This window comes from Pimephales promelas, chromosome 14 (assembly GCF_988280905.1).
Source record: "Pimephales promelas chromosome 14, fPimPro1.hap1.1, whole genome shotgun sequence".
NCBI lineage: Eukaryota > Metazoa > Chordata > Actinopteri > Cypriniformes > Leuciscidae > Pimephales > Pimephales promelas.
The window spans coordinates 19,668,180-19,692,621 of NC_142782.1; the positions used below are offsets into that span (position 1 = coordinate 19,668,180).

The window sequence follows — 24,442 nt, forward strand, 5'->3', positions numbered from 1 at the left end:
ATCATAGAAACGAAATAGTGATTATGTTATAGGAAAATATACACAGTCACAATTTTTAACCTAAAAAGTCCATTGACATATTGTGCATCAACTACCCAATAATAATAAAAAAAACATGTGACATTACCTGTTGAACTTGTAAACGTGCACTCTGCTGGCCTTTATGGCGGAGTCAAGGTGCTGCTTCAGCGCTTCTATGGTCAGAATGTTAGTACCTTCCTGTCGTGGCGTCTGTATCATGAGCTGAGGACTAAACATGGCCTCCTCTCCGATCTTCTGCCGCGTGTACTTGAGTTCCTGATTCACCCTGCCACCCACTAGGAAATGGAAATGAAAAGTGATGGAAAAGAAGACTCACATCAGGCTCTACAACAATTTAGTACTTTTATTTATAAATCTAGGAGCAAGAAATGTTGCTTTAAATTCAATAGCCTAATGTCAGAAAATAATTAAAAAGTATGCTGCATTTTCACTGTTGTTATTTTTGTCCACCACCAAATGATCAAACCCCCACAATTGGTCCCAACTACATAATTTTTTTTAGTAAATTGGTAATTGGGTTTTTTTTATTTGTTTTACTTACGAAACAACAATTATATTTAAAATGTATTCATTTTGCTGACGCTTTTATCCAAAGCGACTTACAGTTGCTGTATATGTCAGAGGTCGCACGCCTCTGGAGCAACTAGGAGTTAAGTGTCTTGCTCAGGGACACATTGGTGTCTCACAGTGGATTTGAACCCGGCTCTCTCACACCAAAGGCATGCGTCTTATCCACTGTGCCATCACCACCCCAGTTACATAAATGTTTTACTTATTTAACTATTATTTATTTTACTTATTTGTTTTACCAATTCATTTCAATATTCACAATAAAATTGAGTTAAATATAAGATTTTTATTCAAATTTAAATCTATTTTAGGTAAAAGATGACAATTTGAGTTGAGTGGGTGAGTCAGATGCTAATTCGGATTTAGTTAATTAAGCAAAACAATCGATGTGATTAAATTCTTTAAAAACACTAAGTGTAAGTGAAGACAACTAAACAAAAAGACGTGTTTTCTCTGCATTATTTCGCAGTGCAATCTTTTAAGCTCATCGCACTCAATTCACCAAGCTGACAACTTAAATTTATTCATTTATTTACTTGTTTATAAACTTATTATTACCATCAACAAGCAGTTGAAAACAGAGAAGCACGATAAAAAGTCACTCAGTAACGAACAATCATAACTTTCACTTCCGTCACACAGTCTCACTGTAATTAATCATATCTTCCAGCCTCGATGAAAGGAAAAGCTAACACATGTACAGGCTCCCATCTGTCCTGTTAACTTCACTTCGAAATGCCTTTCAGTACACCCTTGAACACCTGCAGTCTTCTTCACAGCCTTCAAATCAAGGCTTATGACTTATGAGTGTGCGCACACGTGTGTGTAAGCGCCTTGGCTTCTTTATTGCATTGGGGCAGTGGAGTCGTTGTGTGGCACACCTAAGCTCCAAAAGGAACAGAAAACCCTCACAGCTACAAAAGCAGCCTTTCAAAGAGTCTTGCTGAACACCGTCCAAGTCCGTCTCTCAAAGCTGTCGATTCTTCACGCGCTCTCTACCTGACCCTTCGAAAATAGAAAACTTCTCCATTTCCAGGATCAAGCACCCTAGAGAAGCAGGCAACACGGTTCACAAGGACTTCACAGTTACTCTGAACCAGGTAATAATACAGTCTGGTAGAGTCAGGCAATTCCTTGTAATGTAATCAAGCAAATTAAATACTGGTGTGATGTGTTTCGGATGGCAGGTTGCATTATTCTGAAGCTCTTCTGAGATGTTAATGCAGGGAGGAGGGTTCATTTATGGTCAACTATTTTACTTTGACGTATTTAAAGGTAAATTCAACTATATTTAGGCCTAACTAACCTATTCTGCCAGAGGAGAGATTCTGAAGACTAGCTTTGCTTGTGTATTACACGGGCAAAGTCACTTGACATGAGTTGTTGCATTTCATAGGCGGCATCAAAAAAGAAGCACTATTGTTCCCTTCAAATGTACGTGCGATTATCGCGGATATGGTAGCTAACAAAACAATGTTGAAATTTGTGATCATTTAATTCTATTGTCAGCACTGTTTTTAAACGGAAGGAAAAAACAAATCTGCAAATAATTTTATGAGGAAAAAACAAAGTACAAAGTCAACTTTATTCTCAGTTAAAGGTGCAATGCGTAATATTTCTGAGGATCTATAGACAGAAAGGCAATATAAGATCCATAACTATGTGTATAAAGACCTTACTCAATGAGCCATTATGTTTTTATTACCTTAAAATGAGACATTTATATCTACATAACCGCGGGCACCCCCTTCTATGAAGGTCGACATATTGTGACGTCATGTTTCTATAGCCGACAGCAAACAAATAGCGCTACAGAGCGCGTTTCGTCACTAGAAGCCACAGAAAGCTAGGCATAGACACTGTGAGTATGACTTTTCCCTTGTCAGTGGAGTAAAACATGTAGTTGGATTGTTTCATGTAACTTAGTTCTTCTCCCTCGCTGTGTTATGGCTTTGACAATCAGCTGATTAGTACCATTGACTGTAAAACGGTAACATTACAGGAGTCACCAACCTGTTGATCGTGGTCGACAAGTTGATCTTGTAAGATTTTTAAGTCAATCATGAAGAGTTTTCGAAACCAGAGGGGAAAAAAAAACAATTTTTTAAATTATTATTATTTATTGATTTGTGTGTAGTAAATGGGGGATGCGGAGGCGCGCGCATAAACAATACTTTACGCTTTAACCAGCTCAGTCACAGCCCTACAGCATAATAGCTCATATTAGCAACTGTAGCTTCTTCGAAAGGGAGGGGTGAGCAGTGGGCTAAGCCATTAATGCAACTCGCAACCGGACCGCTAGGTGCCTCTAAAGTCTACACACTGCACCTTCAAGCAGGCAACTTAATTTGCTTTAGTTCAATGACAATATGAAATCGAATAACATGTTTTCTTTATAATATCACAGTATAAATGGGTGTCTTGACAAGAAAATTATTCAATGTGGCAATAATTTCCGTTCTGAGGTATGTACGGGTAGGGCTGGGCGATATGGCCCAAAAAAATTATCACGATAATTTTTTTTATATCAGTCGATATCGATAATTATCACGATATATGTCAAATATTTTTTTTTTTTAAGTTTAAAGGCAGATTTTTGTAACTAAGTGAAAGTTGTATAAACCAGAGTGTTAATTGTGTTTTTAAACTACTCTTTAAATTTATGTTCATTAACAAAAACAGTAACATCTGTTTTTTTGTTGTTGTTTTTTTCCTATGCAACAACCATATTTTAATGTGGTAAAAAGTAATATTCTGACTGTTTGAGTTGTATTCAAATTAACCATTGGTCATCCAGTATCATGCATTTTTAGATCATGATAACCACAGATAAAACCAGTTATAGCCTATAACTTAGCTCCTCACTATAATGGCATAACTTTATGGTTTCTGTATTTTTTGTATGAAAAACAATAGCCTAACAGTTAAATACATTAAATACTGTACTTATATTCCATTAGTCATAATACATTGTCTACATTAATAATATTATACAATATGTATATCCCACATTTCATGGTGCAGTTAATATTACCAGGCTAACCTTACAGTAAATCCATGGGAAGCTAAATGGATTCAGTATCAATTCAGATTCTGACTGTATCGTTGCACGCAGTGATTCTCCTTTTTGTCAGCGGTGTTTCATCTGCCTTTAAACTGGTTTAAACTTGACATTTGTGTTCTTCGCTGAACTCAAGTGCTTCTCACTGGATCTCGTGAGCAAAACGATCAGAGGCGCGTCTGCGTGAGCTCGCGCTGCACTCAGTGCGCTGCCATTTGGACTTTGACCCGAGCGGATAAATGCTCCGTGTGGCGCGCGCGGTTTAAATGAGTTTCGTTCCACTTTTGACGCATAAACATTATCGAACATTTATCGACCTCTTGATATCGTTTTATCGAGGAAAATTATATCGCGATAATTATCGTTATCGTTTTATCGCCCAGCCCTATGTACGGGTACCCGCTGATTGCCGCCTGCTTTAAAACGCTCAGTGTTTGTGTAAGCACTCTGTGAAGAGAGTCAATGGTTTCTATTTGTTTTAGCGTTGAGCTTTGGAGCCAATCACAGACAAATCTGTTGAGAGCGAATTCAATAACAATCAAGATGCATTTAAGTTGGTCAGAATATGCACAACACAACTCAAAACAGCAGGTTTTTTTCAGCGTGAGTTCTGCACGCTTGTGAATCCTTTCATTATAACCAAAAATGTAAAAACAAAATATCAATAATTAATTGAACAGAGTAGGCAGCTTCATCGATTATAACAGGAGTTTTTGTAAGAGTGCAGTTTTGTATACCTGCCGTTACAATTGACAGCTTCATTATAATGGCAACAATCTTTGCTCGCTATCTGTTTTTTTTTTCTGGAAAGTTTCTGGATTTAAATGTGTAATTGAAACCGATTGACAGTGATAACCATAGATAGAAACGGCCAAAACAAAACAATCTGATATTGTATTTCCAATGATCTTGGAGTGTAAAGGCAAAATAATAGATCTGCCACTTCTATGTAATGTGTAATGTGTAATTTTATTATTCATTTTATTACTTATTATAGCTTGTTGTTCTTCATTTTATTATATTATTATCTTTTCAAATCAGTCACATCAATTTACAGATTTTAAATCAATCATAAATCAAATTACTTGGAACTATTTGATATCTTGACAGTGATTTTTTTTTTTCTATGAATAAGTTAATATTACAAACTGTGTTGCATTTATTTAATTTATTTTAGATTTATTGTCAGTTCTGAGCTAGCAGTTCACAATATAGTGTACTTTGTACTCTGTGTGTGTGTGTGTGTAAGACTTTGTATTGTGTGTGTGTGTGTGTGATCGTGTTAATCCGCTGCCACCAAAGTCATTTTTGACCCAGGAAAAACCCTGGACATGAACAAAGAAAAATTAAGTCAGAATCATATGTTAGCAATTACCAATGTTTTTCGACACAAGTAGGTTTTAAACAAAGTCCTCTCCCATCTAGTTGTGTGTGGCAACAAGTCTTAGACTCCACACAATTTTTCCACACTCTGAACATGTGAGAATGGTCTCGATTTCACGCAGCATAAGCAGGCATAAAACAACAAAAAATAAAACAATTTGCAACCAATTCAGCTTCTTTTTTTTCTGTTTTCCACCTCAAAACCACTAAAACTTCAAAAACACAAAATGCCTGATAACTAAAACAAAAAAAATGTATTTTTCTCATTAACCTACTCAAGCTCTGGAGGAAGGGCTGTGTAAAGCAATCTGTAACAATTTATAAGCTATAATCCAATTTAACAATGGTTTCCAATTCACAAGACAGACATACGTTGAATACTTTCAAACCATTTTAATTGTATTAAAGTTGAAAATAACCATGCTTTTTTCTAAGGGCAGACCACCCTGCCAATGAAAAAGGCTGAGGAGGCGGCAAATGTCTACAAGCACTCTGAGAAAGTAAAGGATTTCTTTTTTCCCAGGGCCAAATATAACATCTGATCTTGTTTTGGGACATGTTTATAATATCCACATTAATTGCAGCTTCAAGCGAGCCTGAGCTTTACTTCAACATGATTATTGGGACCGGGTTGATTACATCGCTAACAAGCTTAGCATGTTCCTGATTTTGAGGCCCTGAGATCACCAACATGTTTGGAGATGAAACAGCCTCAGATGTCAGCTTTCAATCAGAAAAGTCTCCACTCTGGATTACCATGCATTGGGTCACCTACATGTCATGAATGGCTCCTCTGATGTGTGTCCTACAGAGGCAACAGGAAGGAACTATAACAATGCATGTCGCCCACTTCACAGAAAAAGACTTCAATATTGCTGGAAACGTCATATTATGACCTGAACTCTGGAGAATTTAACACCCCTCCAGAGACGTACAGGTTCTGGGGTCACAAATGGCCTTGCCTAGTTGCCTCAGGTGTGAAATTAACACCAAGTGAAAATGTGAACGAGAAAGAATGACAGAGAACAAGGGGTGATTTCATTCAAACATGACTGCAGGTGTGTTTTAAGGTCTTCTAAAAAAAAAAAAAAAAAAAAGCAAAATTGTCAAATCCTGTGCATCAAATCTATAAAAACTAAAAGCCCATAAACTGTATTGACATGAACAGGTGTAGATATATTCCTGGGAGATTAAGGCCATTTTCACACCAGGGTTGTTTGGAGCATTTGTTTCAGAACCTGGTGTTTACTCCCTTCGTTTTGTTTAGGCATATGATCACAAAGCAATCGTGCTTGGATCCACACCTGAATGAGGTGGTCTCGGCCTGATTGAAAAGAAACTCTGGGGCAGTTTGGTTGAGGTGAGAAAGCATTCTGCCCCAATGGACCAATGAACCAAGTGGTATAATAATTTATAAGAGGAAATGTATTATATAAAAAGCAGCATCTAATAATGTGAGTGAGCACACTAGTTAAAGCAGTTTAAAACCACAGAGAGCCTCTTCATCTTAAAATAGTGTATGCTCTACTTCATGCACTACAAGAATGCGGTCCTGAAGGCCTGTTCACACCGGGACGAATTTCGCGCGCGTTATTCGTCGACGTTTAACGCCTCGTGACTAAACAATGGGCGCCAATGTGAGTGTTCACACCGACGCGAAAACCGCCACGCGTAAAAGCGTCATTTTTAAAAAAACGCCTCGGGTTCGTTTTTTTGGTTTGACGCGCCGCGTCTAAACCTATCCGACCAACGAGATCGGCGGGTTTGCTCACGTGTCTGGTACTTCTGAAGTTACAGTAAAACACAAGTTGAGGGCGCTCAAACACAAAACGGTCTTGCCGAGCACACATACGGCGAAGAAGAGATAAGATACCTATGGGCAAGATGAATGTTGAGCTGCTGGTCTCGTAGCACAAAGAGCTATAAGAAATATTTATATTAGTATTTCTGTAATAGTATAGTATAGGGTGACCAACAGTCCTGTTTTCCCTGGACATGTGTAAAACGGTCACTTTGTGCTTGATAGAAATCTGAGTTGAGATGAGAACTGCATATAGTGTGTGCGTAATGTCAGTTAGATTTTGACAAGTGAGGAGAGGAGAGAACCGCTGTGCCGACTCTTTGTATTCTTTCTTTTATTTTATTTTTCTATTGTGACCAGATGTTTGTTTGTTTGTTTTCTCTCGCTCGATCCCCATGTATGATGACGAGTGTAACGTTTGAGTGGTTTTATTAAACGCGGGGAAATACGACAACTCTCGTCTCTCGTGCACCTGTTCATCCGACAACTGCTATGTTTTTATCTCTGGGCAACATCTCAACTTTGCGTTACACACGTCCTGTTTCCACGTCCTGTCCTGACTGTTTTTAAGTGATGAAAATGTCCTGGTTTTCAAACAAAAACTGCTGGGAAAGATCAGTCCTACAGCAAAATATAGATGGACAAAGGTGGACGAGGAAGAAACAAGATAAAGAGGATGAAAACTAAAGATATAAATAGATTTTGTTAGTTCGTTTTTGTAAGTTTGTGAGAGCTATTTTTTGTTACATTTGGAGGCATTTCTTTTAGTTATTTATTATTTAGGCCTATATATTTTTCTAATACAGAAGACATTATTTCTATCATTATTTCATTCGGTTTTTTTCTATCTGTCATAATAAAACATTGAGACATGAATATGATCACCCTAGTATAGTATTCTATTATTATTTCTGTTTTACATTAAGCGCCATCTAATGTCAGGGAATGAATTTGCATGTTCATTCGGCTCATCGTCAGCGAAAAACGCTTGGGTGTGAACACAAAAAACGTGTTGAAAAACGCTGACGAATAACGCGCGCTGATATTCGTCCCGGTGTGTACGGGCCTTGATGTTCTTGACCGCATTATCGAGTATGCAGTACATTAATCAAAAAAATAAAAAATAAAATAAGGTTGGGAATCGAGAACCAGTGGATATTCAATTATTACTCTTTTTAACAAACCAATCAAAAAAAAATCTCATGAATCAAACTTGAACTCATGAGTAATCTTTTGGAATTAATTTAACAACTTACTTTCTGAATTAGAGTGGATCTTGAATTACAAGTCATATCTAAATCAATATGACAGTATATTTGACAATGCAAAGTATAGACATTCAAAAGAAATATTTGTTGTAATAAAAGTTATTTTTCTCAAAAATCACACACACACACACACACACACACACAAATCTAGAATGAATAAATTAAATGGACTGGAACCTGGGCCAGAGCCCAGAACTATTTATCTTCTCATAACTATCTTTAAAAACAACAGTGTTGTTCACATAATAATAATAATAATAATAATAGGAATTCATAATTAATTAATTATTTAAAATTCTTAATTATAATGATAATTTTTATTATTATTGTTATTATTCCCATCATAATTATGAAATTTAATTAATAATATACACATTTCTAGAAATGAAAATCAGAATCAGCTGAGTTTATCTGATGAAATGTTCCCCAAGAAAAGCAGTAATAAAGCAACTTATTATCTGTATGCTATACATGTAAGGAAAAAAGACAACAATAAAGCTAGGTGTGGTTTTATAAAGGCTAGCAACAGCAAGAAAGCATTAGATCCCATCCTCCCTTCAGAGCATCTCCAAAGCCACTCCTCCTCCAAAACAGTTTGCAAAGCATCATGTGTCTCAAAGCTCACAACAATAATAATAAACGTAAACAAACTTAGAGAGTTTTGACTTGTACCACCTGACTGCTGCAGATTAATTTTGCCGTTGATAGCGTTGACACAGAAATGCAGAAATCCGATGAACAGCTCCTGGAACGTAACATGATGCCATCTCGCAATCACAGTAATTACAACATGGCATGAACGCTATGATTTAACCAGGTATTAAAAACGCTACAATGTGCAGCAGCTGAGACACCTATAAAGAAATCAGATAATCACCTTCACTAACTAATATGTAGGTACTTTAGACAGCAGAGAGGACTTTATATGTAAAACCGAAACCCTCCATATTGTCTAACCCACAGGTATGCAAGAGGACAGCCAGTGAATATGGTGTGCATGTCAGTGTGTGTTGGTGCCTCCACTGGGCCCATTCAGTTTGTTGCATAACATTAACCCTTGAACCTCCCTTTCACAAACAGGGGGAGCTGCCATTGCAAGGACTCTCCCATTGCCCAGAGTTTTCAAGCGCATTACTATTCTCACCATTCAGCTGCAGAGTGGCTTTTGAGTGGCCTGTTTTAGAGGGGTGTGGGGGGTTTGGTACAAAAGAAACATCCCACCCACACCCCCCCTCCCCTCCACCACATTTAAAACCACTGCACCCAACCAACCCCTTGAAGATCATGACATAACTCCACACTACTGCAAGCTCCCCTACCGCCCACCACTTTATCCCGCCGACTACGCCAATCACTCGGCTGGAGGGCCGGGAAGAACGGTTGCTGGGGTCGCTGCATGATGGGATGGAGTGGCTTATGGCAACTTTTTTAGATTGGGGGGGGGGGGGGGGGGTCCTGTGTGTGGCAATGCCGGCACAGGGAGGAACTTTTTATGACTGTGTTGCAGGCGGGATTAGCTGGATTAGACTACAACTCAGAGAAGACCCCCTGTGGTCGCACGGAAGTTTCTGCACAGGGTCATAGCGGCATGAACTCTCTCTCACACAAATCCAGGCACAAACTGTAGCGCACCACAAATGGCCTCATTAACGATGCACCAGTTTCAACATGCCGCTGACGGCTAAGCTCGCATCTAAACCAGAAAGCTGCCTTCAAAGTATTTATTAGCCTACATTTTGTTTGGATTGAAGAAAAATAATACTGCCGTTTCTAGACGTCAGTTTTAATAGCGATAAAATTAGGTAGCATATCCACAAATAGAGCAAAGTCCTCCATACACCGGTCCATGACCTTCACCATGCACTTATCCACCTTTCGCAAAGGAGATACGAAGGGTGGGAAAGAGGGAAAGTGAAAGTGAGAGAAAAAGAAAAAGTGAGGGAGAGAGAGAGTCCCTGACCCGCAGCTGTAGCACAATGCCCCCAAGCAGCCTGTTCGACCCCTGACACAAATTTTACACCGCAGCTGCCATTTACTCCACACCGCATTACCATATGTATGGCCAGCTCTCCTCTAATTATGCTAATCACCTGTCCAGAACTGCTCCGCGAAAAATGGATGTATTTAGCAGTCCGCTGCCTACAAATACAGCTTACTGCAATCCAGAGATGTACATTCAGAGGGGCCTGAATGGGTAGATTTTTCCACGTTGCTGGCTTCATTCAAGTCCCTTGCCTTAAGAAAAAACTATTCAAATGAACTGGATCGCACTGCAACAAAAAGCATTAGGAAAAGTGTGTGTGTGTGTGTGTGTGTGAGAGAGTTTGTGCACACTTGAGGTTGGGGGATCAGTGTGCACACCTACCCACTCATTCGGCGAGCTCCAGCAAAATAAGATATCACTGGGACATTTCCAGTTAGTCAGGGTTTTAAAATAAATAATCGCTTATTATTACGTGACTCTCTGGAATCCTGGAGTCTGATTGGCTGATTACAAGTGTCTACTGTCAAAAAATTGAATATGACAACCAATAATCTAAGTTAGTATAATAATATAATAAGTAGGGTTGGGAACCGAGAAATTGGTTCTTATACAGAACCGTTAATGTTTTTGAAAAATACCGGAAACATGCGAAATTCCTAAGTTTCGTTTCCGAAAACGGTTCTGGTGTGATGTGTGGATGAAGTGCTGGAATTTTATCCTTTAATAGAATATAAATATTCTCATGAATATTAAAATAGAATATGAATATCCTCATGAATATTAAAATAGCAGTGAATGCGCTGAAAAGCCCTCGCGCTACTCGTATACGTTTTGCGTCAACGATATCAAGGCAGAGAGAGAGAGTTTAAAGACAGTAGAGCTGCATGATTTATCTTTAAAAGATCTTGATTCAAACACCCACGCAATCTTATTCCTGAATGACAAAAACTTCCCACCGAAACGTTCAAATCTGTTTGTGCTGTCGCTGACCCAGAAAGAGCAGTTGTCAATATGAAACAGCTTTACTTTCACAGTCTTTTCCACCATACAGTATCAATATATTTCTGTGTTACAAATATTCAAATGATCACAGAATTACTAAGATAAAAGTTTATAGTTTGAGTACAAACAATGATGTCTACGGTAGCAACCAAAATAGAGTAAATCACCTTTTGAAAGTAACTTCAAATAACTAGTGTAACGATTACATCTGATGCTTCAAAACATTCATAAAGATGACTGTTAAAGTCTGTAACTTTTTTGTGTTCAGAATTTACAACATTTATATAATGAGCGTATATCATGAATGCCTTTTTTCAAACCATGTTTTCGTCTTATCCTGAATCACTACAGTAAGCCTGTAATAAGCGTTTGTACTCGGACTGCTTTACACCGGTCGGGTGATTTTTCCGTTAGAAAAATGTATTATTTTTGCATTAATTGCTAATATGTTGAATTTGTTGACATTACCAGTCCGTTGAACTCATTTGACAAGTATAAGAAATAAACACAAAAAAGGATTGTGCATTTTTCCCTTCTTTTAAATCATTTTTATTGAATAGGAACCGGAAAATGCCTTATGATTCCCAACCCTAATAATAAGTCAACTTAAATCAATAATATGCAAAAAGCTGCAACAGATGCACTTCTACTATGGTTTTACATTCACATGCACAACAATTTCATCAGCTTAAAAACCCTCTACAAAGATCCATTTCCTTTCCTTCGTTGCCGATAAAGCAAAATATCGAACACTTCCTGCAGGTTAACGAGGCTTTAAAGGCATCTTTTAAGGAAAGTTTAAATTTTCACAACAAGTTTACTAAACTGTTCCCAAAAAACAAAGGAAACTGGTCTAGATGTAGGCTGAACGTCATAGTACATTGGCCCATACGTATAAAGCTTTAACCGAAGCAGCAGTTAGCAGAAAAAAGGCCGTTCTAACCAAAACACAAATAACACTTCAGCTACTACGCTCCCCTCCCCCTCTCACTCTCTTTCGCTGAACTCCTCCGCCCCTCGGCCACAGAGAGAGGGAGGGTGAAGAGGGGGAGGGCCAGACCACCCGGCATCCATGGCAGGACTCAGTGTTTACATTGCTGCGCTTCACTCTGTAATACATCTGGCATCCCAGGGATGGACTCCCAAGTGAAGGGGAAGGAGGGAGGTGTCAGTATGAGGAGCGGAGACCTTGTGGGTGGGGGGGGGGGGGGGCTTGCAGTGAAAGCTTTAGGAAGAAAAGAGAGGGGAAGGGAAGTAGGAGAGAGCGAGAGAGAAAGAGAGAAAGAGAGACAGAAAGCATGAGTCTTTTCCGTCATTTTGGTGTCTCTGTTTTTTGAATAACACGGAGTGGAGGTATGCAGAATATAAACACAGGAATTGGAGAGCTGTCAGGATGCTGGTTTCGGATAGGAGTTGCTCCATTCGTATCTGTCTCACACACACTTGCGCCAAGTATTAAAATTGTCGAGGCTCCCGCTGAAGAAATCATGATTTATAGACAGTGTAAAATACGAAAATCAAACGCATGTTAAGGAACTGCAAAGTATTAAACTTCACACTATTTGTGCCACAGACATCAATGTCACCTCAAATTGAGTGGAAAGTTTACAAGAGGTGCACTTTTAGTTATCAGAGAAAACAAAAATTCCCATTTTTGGGAAAATTCCCATAGTTACAATTGAGAAAGGCCCAAATCTAGGCCCATTGGCCAAAATACGATAATCAGAGGAATTTGCTACATTGTCTTGCAAGTTCTCCTGCACTGTTATGTGCTACTGACATGAATAGGCTCCTCAAACATAATCAGACATACAACTTTCACCTGCTGGAGAAAACAGGTACAAAATCTCAGTTACATTTGAGAAAGCAGCCATTTCTATGAACCAGAATGTCACAGTATCCACTGTGAAACATGTGCAAGACTACGACTAGTTGATTAAACCATACTGCTGATAGTGGACTTGGAAATACTAGCCTAGTTGTTTACATTTTTTGTATATTTAATGTTTTGCTTTATATTTTCACAAAGGCTACATTTAAATTACTGTTATGTTAACTATACATTTTAAAATAAATATAGTATGTGTATATTTGGAGCGGTATCTTTAAAAAAATATATATTTTACCTCAGATTTTGCATGCATTGGTTTCACTCGAGGTGTGTTAAGATTTGTGGGCTATATACTGGTAGACATGATTAACCGGTAGAAATTTGTCAACCGATAAGAGATTTTGGTCGTCTCTATCTCTAAGCATGCGATATCTGAGAGACTGTTTCTCAGTGCTGTCTGAGAGACAAGCGCACATTAATAAAGTGAGAACCGAACTAAATGCTTTTTGCCACCTATAATCACGCTTGAGCAGTTGAATACACAGTGTATACAAAGTGACCATGTTTTTGCCAGTAAACACAGTAATTTATGTCTTTTTGTATTTATGTAATTTATGTATTTAAGTAAACGTAATTAGTTGAGAAGTCTATGGTTGATTAAGATAACGCATGGGCATATGGATCTGTGCAGTCGGTCTTAAAGTGACGGCATCCAAATTTTACTGATGTCATTAATGCTAATCAAACAACAAAAAAGAGAAAATCTCACTGCACCTCAACTCAATCACTTTTGTAACTGTAGTAAGAAATGTATATTTAATTTAAACAATAAATCCTGATCTCTTCACAAAACGGGAAGGTCACATCCCTCAGCTTCCTTCACAGTAGAAGTGAACTTCTTCCTAACTTGAACTGCAGGTTATTTACTCCTATGCACTGTTAACTTTTAATGGTCCTCATGTTTTCACTGGAAAACCAAAAGAGATTTGTCAATATGTCCACATCTGTTGAATGTAAAGGCATTCACAGCCTACACTTTATGTCCAAAAAAAACCCCAGCAGGAGTAAACATCAAAAAAGAACACAATAATATGGCTCTACTCATAAAACACTGAAAAACTTGATAAAGTTAACATAAAACTCAATTTTTTTTTTAAACTCGAACTCAAAGAGACCAACAACTACATCAAGCGAGAATGAAATAAACCCAAGTTACATGTCTTCCATTATACCCAGATTTACTGCACATTGATTACTGATCTAATAAATTTACACTGCCCCCTGCTGGGTGTATAAAAACATCTTGCTGGTTAAATTAATCATTAATGCCTTTAAATCGATCAAGCTCTTCTTCCACAGGAGGGCTACTATAGTAAACCCTCTCTCATCATGGTTGGCGTTAGCTGGAACCCCTCACTCTGCACCCTGGTCATGAAGGCAGGATCAGATGAGCTTTTAAATAGCAGAGTCTCCACTCGATGACCCCAGGTCCTGAGGGACACAGCCTTGTGGCCCTGAGCCTCATGCTACTCCTCCTACCCCCTGCAAGAGAGAATGGGACAACCCGAACCCTGATATTTCAATGATTTCACCGCAAGAGCGGTCCTTCTCAAAAGCAGCCAGGAGGGGAAGGCATACAGGAAGGCGAATGTTTACGTGAAACTGTTTTAATTAAATTCAGGCAGTGCTGGTATTTTCTAAAAAAAAAAAAAAATACACTTGGAGCCTGTGATCTTGAAAATCAAAAAACTCATTTTATCTGCAATTCTTTTTTTATTCATTTAAAAACATTGTTGAGCTATACAATAACAGCAAATTTGCTAAAAAAAAAAAAAATCCATTATTTTGACTTTAAATACATTTACATACAGACTTTTTTTTCTGCACAGAATCAGAGCTGAAGAAGTCTTCTTGAGGTCCACAAGTCTCCACAACTTCAAAAAGTAGAGTCCAAAACATCAAAGCTACATCCATATCAGATCAGTGAGATCTGCTGGTGAATCGAAAAGCTATGGCAACATTATCAACATCAATCATGTAACGCTAAAAAATCTGTAGAGCAACCAAACAAATTATAATGGTTGGAGCGTAACAGCCCTCAATGGCAAGTGATGAAAGCCAACATGAGATCACACTGAATCCCATTCAAGCTGAACTTCGGGGAGAGTAAGAGACACAGCTTCAACGAAGGGTCATTTGGAGGTCGCTAGCAAAAGACTGTTCCAAACGAAACATAAACATGCATCTTAATGGACGCTGGGCCGACATCTCCCAGCGCAGAACCTGGCCAACCAGAACTAATCTATCCCTCAGCTGTGGAGTTTAATCTAAACAAACAGGTCTCGATGTTACTGCATCTGGAAGCTGTCATGTGCTTCGACATGGGAACAACTGAGGTGTGAGTGAGTGTGTGTCCAGCAACCGACTGTCATACTTCATCTGCAAACCTCCTGCACTTTTTGGAAAGGAAATGTGGAAGTGAGCAACAAAAATAAAGCCCTGAAGAGAGAGAGGATAAAGCTCTGGGTAAGGTGTTTGTGATGAGGTTCACATTCAACAAAAATTACTTTAATGTTGAGAATAATTACTAAAGATTATTGACACTCAGCTTAAGTACTTAAAATTTTTAGCATTACCGCAAACATTTTTCTCTTGAGGGCTAGACTAAGGTTTTAGGATCTAGGTTGCTACTGCAACCGCTCCATTATAGATGCTTTAAGCAATCACTTAAGCTGCTCCGGGGGAAGTAGAACTGTAAGGTGCACTGGATGAAGAAAAACAAAAGTGTCTGCTAAAGGAAAAATTAGTAAAGTAAAAGAAAATAGGCCAAATCTATTTAATAAAGCCAATTAAATTATTACCTTCTCTAGTTTCTCAAAAAAAGTTGACAAAGTATATAAATATAGAGTAGTATAATACGTATAGTGTGTGTCTGTGTGTGTTAGCCAAAAAGTAGCATTTAGTAAACCATCAAAATATATTTAAAAGATATATTTTACTACAAAAAAAAAAATGCATACATTAACTACATAGGCAGTCATTAATATTTTGTATTTGTTAGTTCTCTTTTGTTTTGCATGTGTTAAATAATAAAGTCTTTCTAGACATTGTGGCCAAAAAATATCCATACAATTTTGGTATCTTTATTTGATGTAAATATTAGGCCTATCAAATTATATATTTGAATACAAGACTAAATATGTAAATTACCCTAGAACAGACATCACTTTTGGCCACTATCTATATTAGTCGTGACTCGTGGATAATTTAATTTGCTATATTTAGTTATAATTTACAGCCATGGAGTGGGACTCCAAGAGAGGAACTGATAAAAACCTCAAAATGATAAAAATAATTTACAGTATAAAAACAATATAAGAGTCATATTATGCTAAACATGAGATCAATTAGTGGAGAAATCACCTGTTTTCTTGAAAAATACTGGCAAAAAGTCACATGACAGGACAGCCTATCTGTTTGGTCACTTATCCTCCTGACAATGGTCACCAATCATAGCGCACCAGTTGGGGCTGAAACGATTAGTCGACAACGTCGACAATAAAAAATTGTCGACAAATATCTTTGTGGTCGAGTAGTCGTTTGATCTCAAGTGACCTAATGTAAAGGCGTGCAATATCGCAATTTGACCGCTACGGCGTTGTGGCGCTAGAGTGCAATGCAGCCCTACAAACGCTATTGCGGTAAAGAAAAAACAGCGCGAATTATGACGGAGTGCAAACGAATCCGAGCTAGCAAGGTTGGGGAAAGTTTCACAAAACTTCAAACCAACAATACTGTCGTGTGCAATATATGGAAGGCGAAACTTGCTTTTCAAGGGAGCACAACATGCATGTTGGAGCACTTAAAGAAGAAACATCCCGTCAAAAGAGGAGCTGGTGAGAATTGAGTGTTCTCCAGCTGGAGCTAACTAGTGGTAATGTATTGTAAATCTCTTTATTTGACAATGCAATACTACTAATAATAGTAATAATATTATCAATAATAATATAATTGCAGTAATGTGATTATTTATTTTGCATAGAATAAAGCTTGATTGAGCTTAGGAGTCAGGGCTGTTTTTATTATTGTAATGTTAACACTATTAGGTATTATAGTCTTATCACTTGCCTGTATATTGTTCCATAACATGAAGACTTTCAAAAGGAGATGTTAGGAAGAATATCATGGCAGTTAATTTTTATTTTTCATACTGTAAATTAAGGTGAATGAGAACGTCTCTGTCAGTTCAATTTTCATGTAAGAAAAAAAAACGATTGTAATTTTATATTTATAATAATGGTTTGCAGATTAAAATTTTACCATTCTTTGTGTCCTGAAGTAAATTACCCTTTTCTGTTTTAGTTAAGAAAACCAGTGGTGCTATTAACAATGCTTAAAGAGCATTTGTGTGTGATTTGGAAATCTGAAAACTTAAAGGGTAACTAAACCCCTGGTCAGAGCCTGACTCCACCCACTAGCAATATTTGAAAAATGCTGAAAAAATGGGCAGACCCCAGCGGGGCTAGGGGGCGTGCACCTGAGACCCGCCGTGAGTGACAGCTGCTGTCAGACTCTAAAATAGAGCGAGACTAGTCTGGAGTGACTCAATAGCTGCCTTTGCAACAGAGCGGCCATTTGAAGTCGAGGACTTTTCTCCCTCACTTTCACCTTCACCTGAAGTGGATGAGGGTGAATTGTATGTATACACAGGGCCAAATCCATTCGAGCCGCTGGCTCAAACTGCGGTCTTAACTCCCGCATCGCGACCGGCATCTGATGACTTATGTCGTCGAGTTGATCTCAATAGCGCACGCTATTGATATTATGCCGCTATATGAAAAAATCCAGCAAAATGCACCGGCTCGTTTGTCGACCCTAGAGGATTAACTTTATCCTAACCATAAATTGTGATTAAAATATCCATGATCACTCACATCAAGACGCCGCTGCGGTGGAGGAGTCCATGCAGGACGAGCAGTGTTTGGCACTGCGTGTGGAGAAGCCCATGTCCACCTCTATTCCGTTACTATCCTGATCACTGTACTAAACACTGATAAATCTATGCTAACTTGAAGCTATCCTAACTGTACTATGCTACTAGCTACACAAAATAATCTAAATTATCTATATAATGCTATGCTAAATAGATGCAACAATACTCTATCCTGGTCGTTTTCAAAAATAATCTAAATAACTATATAAATGCTATGCTAACTAGATGCTATTATATGCTATAGTATCCTGATCGTTTTCAATATTCATAAATCCAACTCCTGACTCGCTACAGTAGTTTTGACGGAACCAGATGCTTTTATACCAGGGGCTGCCAAGGGCGTGGTGAGCTCGCACCAAGGGTGTGACAGAGTGCGTCTGAGAGTTCGCTACGTCAGCAAGTACCCCTACTGCAGGAGCTTTCCGTTTAACCTGAAGAGGGCAGCACTCAGACGTTTTTACACCATATATTTGAAAATCAAAACACTTTATACTCAATTGTCAAAAAATGTACTCGAATCAATGAACAGCATTTATGAAGCTCCATTCTTACAGATCATTAACTAAAAAAAGTTGTTTTGGTGTTTAGTTACCCTTTAAAAGAGAATGGAACCTGTTTTGTTGGCTCTAAGTTCATTAAAACAACTATTTTAAAAGCTGAACTGGTTTTCTTTTTTATATTATAGTAAGAATATGTATAACTCAACGTTTTAACAAATTGGAAAATCAGAATAATCTTTCCAAACGTACTGATTAGACGGCAAAATAATCGGCAATTAGTCGATTAATTGTTCTAATAATCGTTAGATTAATCGATTATCAAAATAAACGTTTGTTGCAGCCATAGCACCAGTCAACTGGTCAAAATGGTGTAACTAATATAACAGCTCACCCGCTCAGACATCACAAATTTCATCCTGAAATGAACAATCTACAACTAAATAAAAACAAAAAATGCTTAAAATGCAAAGATTGTTCATCTAAATGCAAATATTATTAGCATTTGCAACAGGAATATACATGAGACTAAATACTAAACACTGAGAGGCAACAGTCTCATTTCATAAATCTACCACACACACACACACCACTGACTTTAATATCAGTCCCAGAACATGGCGTGTATTTACAATCCAAAAACACACTGAAGGCCAATTTATCCAATTAAAATAACTTAATATAAAAATGCCTGTGAAATCAATTATAAGGTAAGCTCTTACATCATCCGTGGTCATTTCAAAGGTTCTTTAAACTGCAGGAATGTAGATCAAAGCGGCAAGGCCTATTTGCCCCTCCCCCCTTCAAAAAAATCACCACCCACACTACGGCCCAAACATCTCACAATTGACTTATTCATAAAATAAAACAACTCTCTTTCAAACTCTCTTCAAATAGCCTATGAGCTGTAGTCTGTGTCGGGTCTGAGTGCACGTTTCTCCTTGTAGTTCGCTCGGTTCCTGCTGAAACTCTGAGACAAATCTTTTTGGAAAGTTGAACGCTGTCCAAAACAGGACCACACACAGGCTCTGTGAGCAGCACGGATCAGATTCAACTGCTGGAGGCAGACACACACACACTACTCGCACACACTCACAAAATGGCGGCTATTCGTGTTAAAAAAACACTCACAGTGCTTTCTAAATCAAATATCCACTGATGTATCGAACTTGGAAACAATCGGCGGGCGCGCTCGCGCGCCATGTACCTAATGTTCCATAAGCAAACTGCATTCGTGCGCGCGAGGCAAGTTCGAAGCGAAAAACATTCTTATCACGCGTTAATCTGGATTTCTGCCAGACTTCAATACAATAAACAATTGCTTGAGCTTACATGACAGACCCCCCACACCCACTGCTTCATGTCTGCCTTTAGATTACACTTGAGGGGAAAACGTATTAAAGAAAAACAGCTTCTTACCTTCTACCCAGAGTTTCTCCACATCCGTCTCCAGATTAGCTGCCCTTAGGCCAACAGCAAAAGCTCCAAATATTAAAAGGCCCACAACTAAAAACTTTCCGCAGTTCTTTTGTATGTAACAGCCAAGTTTAAACAAAAGTCTTTGAAACTTTGCTCTCAACCAAAGCGGAGCTTTCCTCCCAGTCGCCTTCCCCTACAAGACAAGAGAGAGGAAATATTAAACTCGCATCACCTTGTTCAACAGATAAACTAAATTCCGTCGCTAATTTTTCGATTAAATGCAGTATATGAAATAAATTGGCACTTAGGGGGGCTTCGTCTTAAGGAAGTCTAGTATAAGGAATAAGGAAATTCAAGTAAATACTTGAAATGTAAACAATTAAGGTTATATATATATATATATATATATATATATATATATATATATATATATATATATATATATATATATATATATGCGCACTCATAAGGTCTTAAAAGTACCCCCTCCATCCACACTTTCAAGCACTGTTCCTATGGCAAGCCATTTTAACATGTATCCCTTAAAACTATTTTATCATTATAGCAAGCACTTATTTTTTACTACTAGTTACTCGCTGCATCCTTTTATACTATTGCCAGTAAATAATCCAGTAGAGACTATCTTTTTTAGTGTCACTGGACGTATCTATTTATTATATACCAGTAGTACAACTTACTTACAACTAGTCACTGTAACTATTCTGTTGTGGTGGAAAATTTGAATTATATCATGTTCCGATATCAACTTCAGAATAGTACCTATTCCATTCTTACTTGTAATAATTCATTTTCTTTATACTACCATCTATTCCAGTTTTCCTAGAACTAACAAAACACACTAAAACATATCTAATAGACACTAGTGTGCATTCAAGTTGCTATACTAGAATCAATCATAATCTTACTAGTAAAAAATCATAATTAAAATACAGAGCAGCCATTCTGACTGATCAGTCATTACATAGAAAAAAAGCTGTAACTAGTCTTAGAATGTTAATTACATAGATTCAGGAGTCATATAAATATGTGCTGCTAAATGGTATACTGTAAAAAAAAATTTGCTGCCTTAAAAATATAAGTACAATCAACTTGGACGTTTATTTCATAACTTATAAAAAGTTTAAACGCTTAACTTATTCAGATAAGTTAAAGCAGTGTAAAACATGTTGTCATATAATTTCATATATTGTTTTACAATGTACATATACTACATTGAAATAACAGTTTATATTTGAACCACAGATCTTCAAAGAATTAAATGGCAAATATTCAATATGTTACCAGTAAAAACAGAAAAGTTATTTGTCATTATTGGGTTTGTGACTAGGACTACGAATTATTATCCAAGTCTGAAACATAGTTATTACTAAGGGAATTAACTATATAAAAAAGGATGACTAGATAAAAATAATTATATAATGACAATAACTAATCACAAAAAGTACTACTTGGTTCTAATAAATAAATGTTAAAACAGCTTGCCATACTACTTGTACTATTCTCTCGGCATTCAAAGAGCATAATTCAAATGAGTTATTGTCCCACGCATACGTTAAACTGAGTAGCCTATGACTGCAATGTGACAGATTGCATCCTTTGGACATTGTATCAGGGAAACCGGTTACAATATCCAAAGCCATGTAATATCGGAGATGCACGTGGGTCGCATAGTTGAAGGGACGCGATGCGATGTGATGTGATTTGGGAAGTGCTGCAGCCATCACAGAGGGAGTTACGACAATATTTGTGAACGGAAGAGGGCAGCCACATGGATCGTGCCTGCCCTGAGCAGTGAGGGACGAAAACGACTCCCTGTGTAGATCCTATCTATCTAAGGGGGCTTCACAGGACCAACATCTCTAAGACCCTTCACTTTACTACTTTCAGAGCTCAGCTTCACGTCTGACAGTTATGTTTACGATTAATGTTTCGGGACCGATGGACATTATGAAGCGGGTACAGGTTGCCTCGCGGCTCGCGCATAGACACCCCCACCCACCCCTCCATCGGCGCCGTGGCTATCCCGTTACCTAGCGACTTCTAAAGTTGAGCACTTTGTCAGAGATTCCCCACAAAGCCCAAATGCAAACAGGCAAAACATTAAAGCACCTCTGATATCTGTTCCAATGCAAAGGCAGCATCGCAATAGCTCGGTCGCTGCAAATACTCCAAATCCGCCGCGACGGTCCGATAGTTGCCCCTATTTCTCCGTGTTAACCTCGGCCGATCGGGGTCTCTGTTTTCCTGCTCGGAGGAGACATTAACAGCCGAGGCCATGTTGCAAAGTCTGCGCCGAACGTGTCGTTATCCGCGCTAGTGTATTTCCCCGCGAGCGTTTAGTGATATCCAAAGAAAACCAAGTTTGTCTCTCGTTGAGCCCAGATCCGCGAAGCACTTCATACTCCTGTTTGAGACGGCGAGTCAGAGTCTGCGCCTTCCATTCCAACATTTCGCGAACCTGGAGGTCTCCAACAATTCCCCACTTTCACGCCGTCCGCTGGAAAGTCCGCGATCTCAGAAGGCGAAGTGGAAGATGCTGTGGAAACGTCGATCTCTTGGTGGCTGAAGCATTCTGTGATCTATGGGGTCCCTCCTCAGGCCGCACGACAAGGCGATCTCTGAGATTCAATAGATGTGAAAAAAGATCACTCTCCATTCGGAGAAGGGGAGGAGGGCGTGGCGAAGACCACTCGAAAACCCGCCTCCGGGGCTGTCAGATGGCCGGGGTTCCTGGGCTCTGATTGGTTCCAGAAGGGCAAAAATTACTCAGCAAACACGACTATTATTAGCTGCTTAGCAACAGCTCACCAAAGTAGAGGGACCACCCAAGCCGCGAGCCCTCGTGTGTGCATCTCAAACTTCAGGGGAGTCTTAAAGAAGCAAAGCACTCTTTCTGCTGGACTCGAAGCGCTGTGTCCAGCTCAGCTCAACTCAACTCGAGACTCGGCGTCCAGACAAACACATGGAGAAAACTACTGGAAGCAAGAGAGCACGGAAGATTTCTTTCTTTCTTTCTTTCTTTCTTTCTTTCTTTCTTTCTTTCTTTCTTTCTTTCTTTCTTTCTTTCTTTCTTTCTTATTGTTTAGTTCTTTACTCTTGTTTTGCTTTTGCTTGTTTTTTTGGTTTTCTTGTTAAAGGACTAAAGTTTACTTTTGAAAAAAACTTTGCTGATAATTTACTCACCCTCATGTCATCCAAGATGTCCATGTCTTTCTTTCTTCAGTCGAAAAGAAATTAAGGTTTTTGATAAACATTCCAGCATTTTTCTCCATATAATGCACTTCAGTGGGAAACAAACGGTTCAATGTCTAAAAGACACTTTCAGTACAAACTCCAAACTGTTCAAAGGGCTTTAAACGATTCAAGGTGATGAATACGGGTCTTATCAAGCGAAACGATCAGTCATTTAATAAATAAATAACAAAGTTTAAGTTTTATATACTCAAATGCTCGCCTTGCTCTGTTCTTTGACGCACGTTTGTGACTCTCCTGTTCGAAATCGTTCATCAAAATGAACGAATCTTTTTCCAAGTCATTTGGTTCATTCAATGTACGAAACGAACAAATTGACTCGGAAAAAGATTTATTCATTTTAATGAACGAGTTCCGACAGGAGAGTCACAAACGCGCATCGCAGTACAGACCAAGTTGACCATTAGAGCTTATACATTTTTTTATAATTTTTTTTTTTGTTTCAATTTTTTTTAAATGACTGATCGTTTCGCTTGATAAGACCCTTATTCATCGTCTGGAATCGTTTAAAGCTCTTTGAACAATTTGCAGTTTGCACTGGAACTGTCTTTTGGACCCTGAACAGTTTGGTTCCCACTGAAGTCCATTATATGGAGAAAAATCCTGGAATGTTTTCATCAAAAACCTTAATTTCTTTTCGACTAAAGAAAGAAAGACGTGGATATCTTGGATGGCATGGGGGTGAGTAAATTATCAGCAAAAGTGTTTTGAAAAGTGAACTACTCCTTTAATTCATTTTTTATAAGTTGTACAAGTCTGTGCCAAACATGGGAATTCTATTGAATGAAAAATCTAAAAAATTCTATGAAAAATCTGTCTTGTACCAAGCTGCAGTGAGGCTCTGCAATACATTATGATTAGTTTTCCTCCTTAAACATAGGCAGTCGTGGCATATCAGACTGGTATCCCAAAGGTTGCAGGTTTGATTCTCAATACCAGAAGGAAATGACTTGAGCGTGTGTGTGTGTGTGTGTACTATCATTACTCCTAATGTGTGCACTTGGATGGGGTAAATGCAGAGGACAAATTCTGAGTATGGGTTACAATACTTGGCCTTAATATCAACACAAATTATTAATATCAACACACATTATTCAACACAAATTTAATACAAATATATGCAGCTATATAAACGATGATTGGAGTGGTGATGTCATCAGATTAGGAGACTATGGGAGGAAAGCCTTGACATTAGTACGAAAATGAGATACATCGTTATAAAGAATCCATTTCCTATCCCACCCCACCATCAGGAAATTATTACAGCCATATTATTTTCCTCCAGAACGGAAAAAAAACTTGACTATTAGTCATTAAC

General features: G+C 38.2%; 1 protein-coding gene across 2 annotated transcripts in view; it reads right to left on the reverse strand.

Moving 5' to 3' along the window:
* ptch1 (patched 1) overlaps positions 1-22,548 on the reverse strand; it is a 63,347-nt gene extending 40,799 nt beyond the window's left edge. The window contains exons 1-3 of one of the 2 annotated variants that reach the window (XR_016146504.1): positions 21,982-22,548; positions 19,852-20,044; positions 128-317 (exon numbers count right to left, since the gene is read on the reverse strand). Coding sequence is in view for 1 of the 2 variants with exons in the window: in XM_039679968.2 (XP_039535902.2) it covers positions 128-317; positions 19,852-20,044; positions 21,982-22,149 (551 nt within the window). In the remaining variant the exon portion in view is untranslated. The remainder of the gene's footprint in view (positions 1-127; positions 318-19,851; positions 20,045-21,981) is intronic. The other variant, XM_039679968.2, reaches the window with a different exon arrangement.
* Between the last annotated feature and the right edge of the window lie 1,894 nt (positions 22,549-24,442).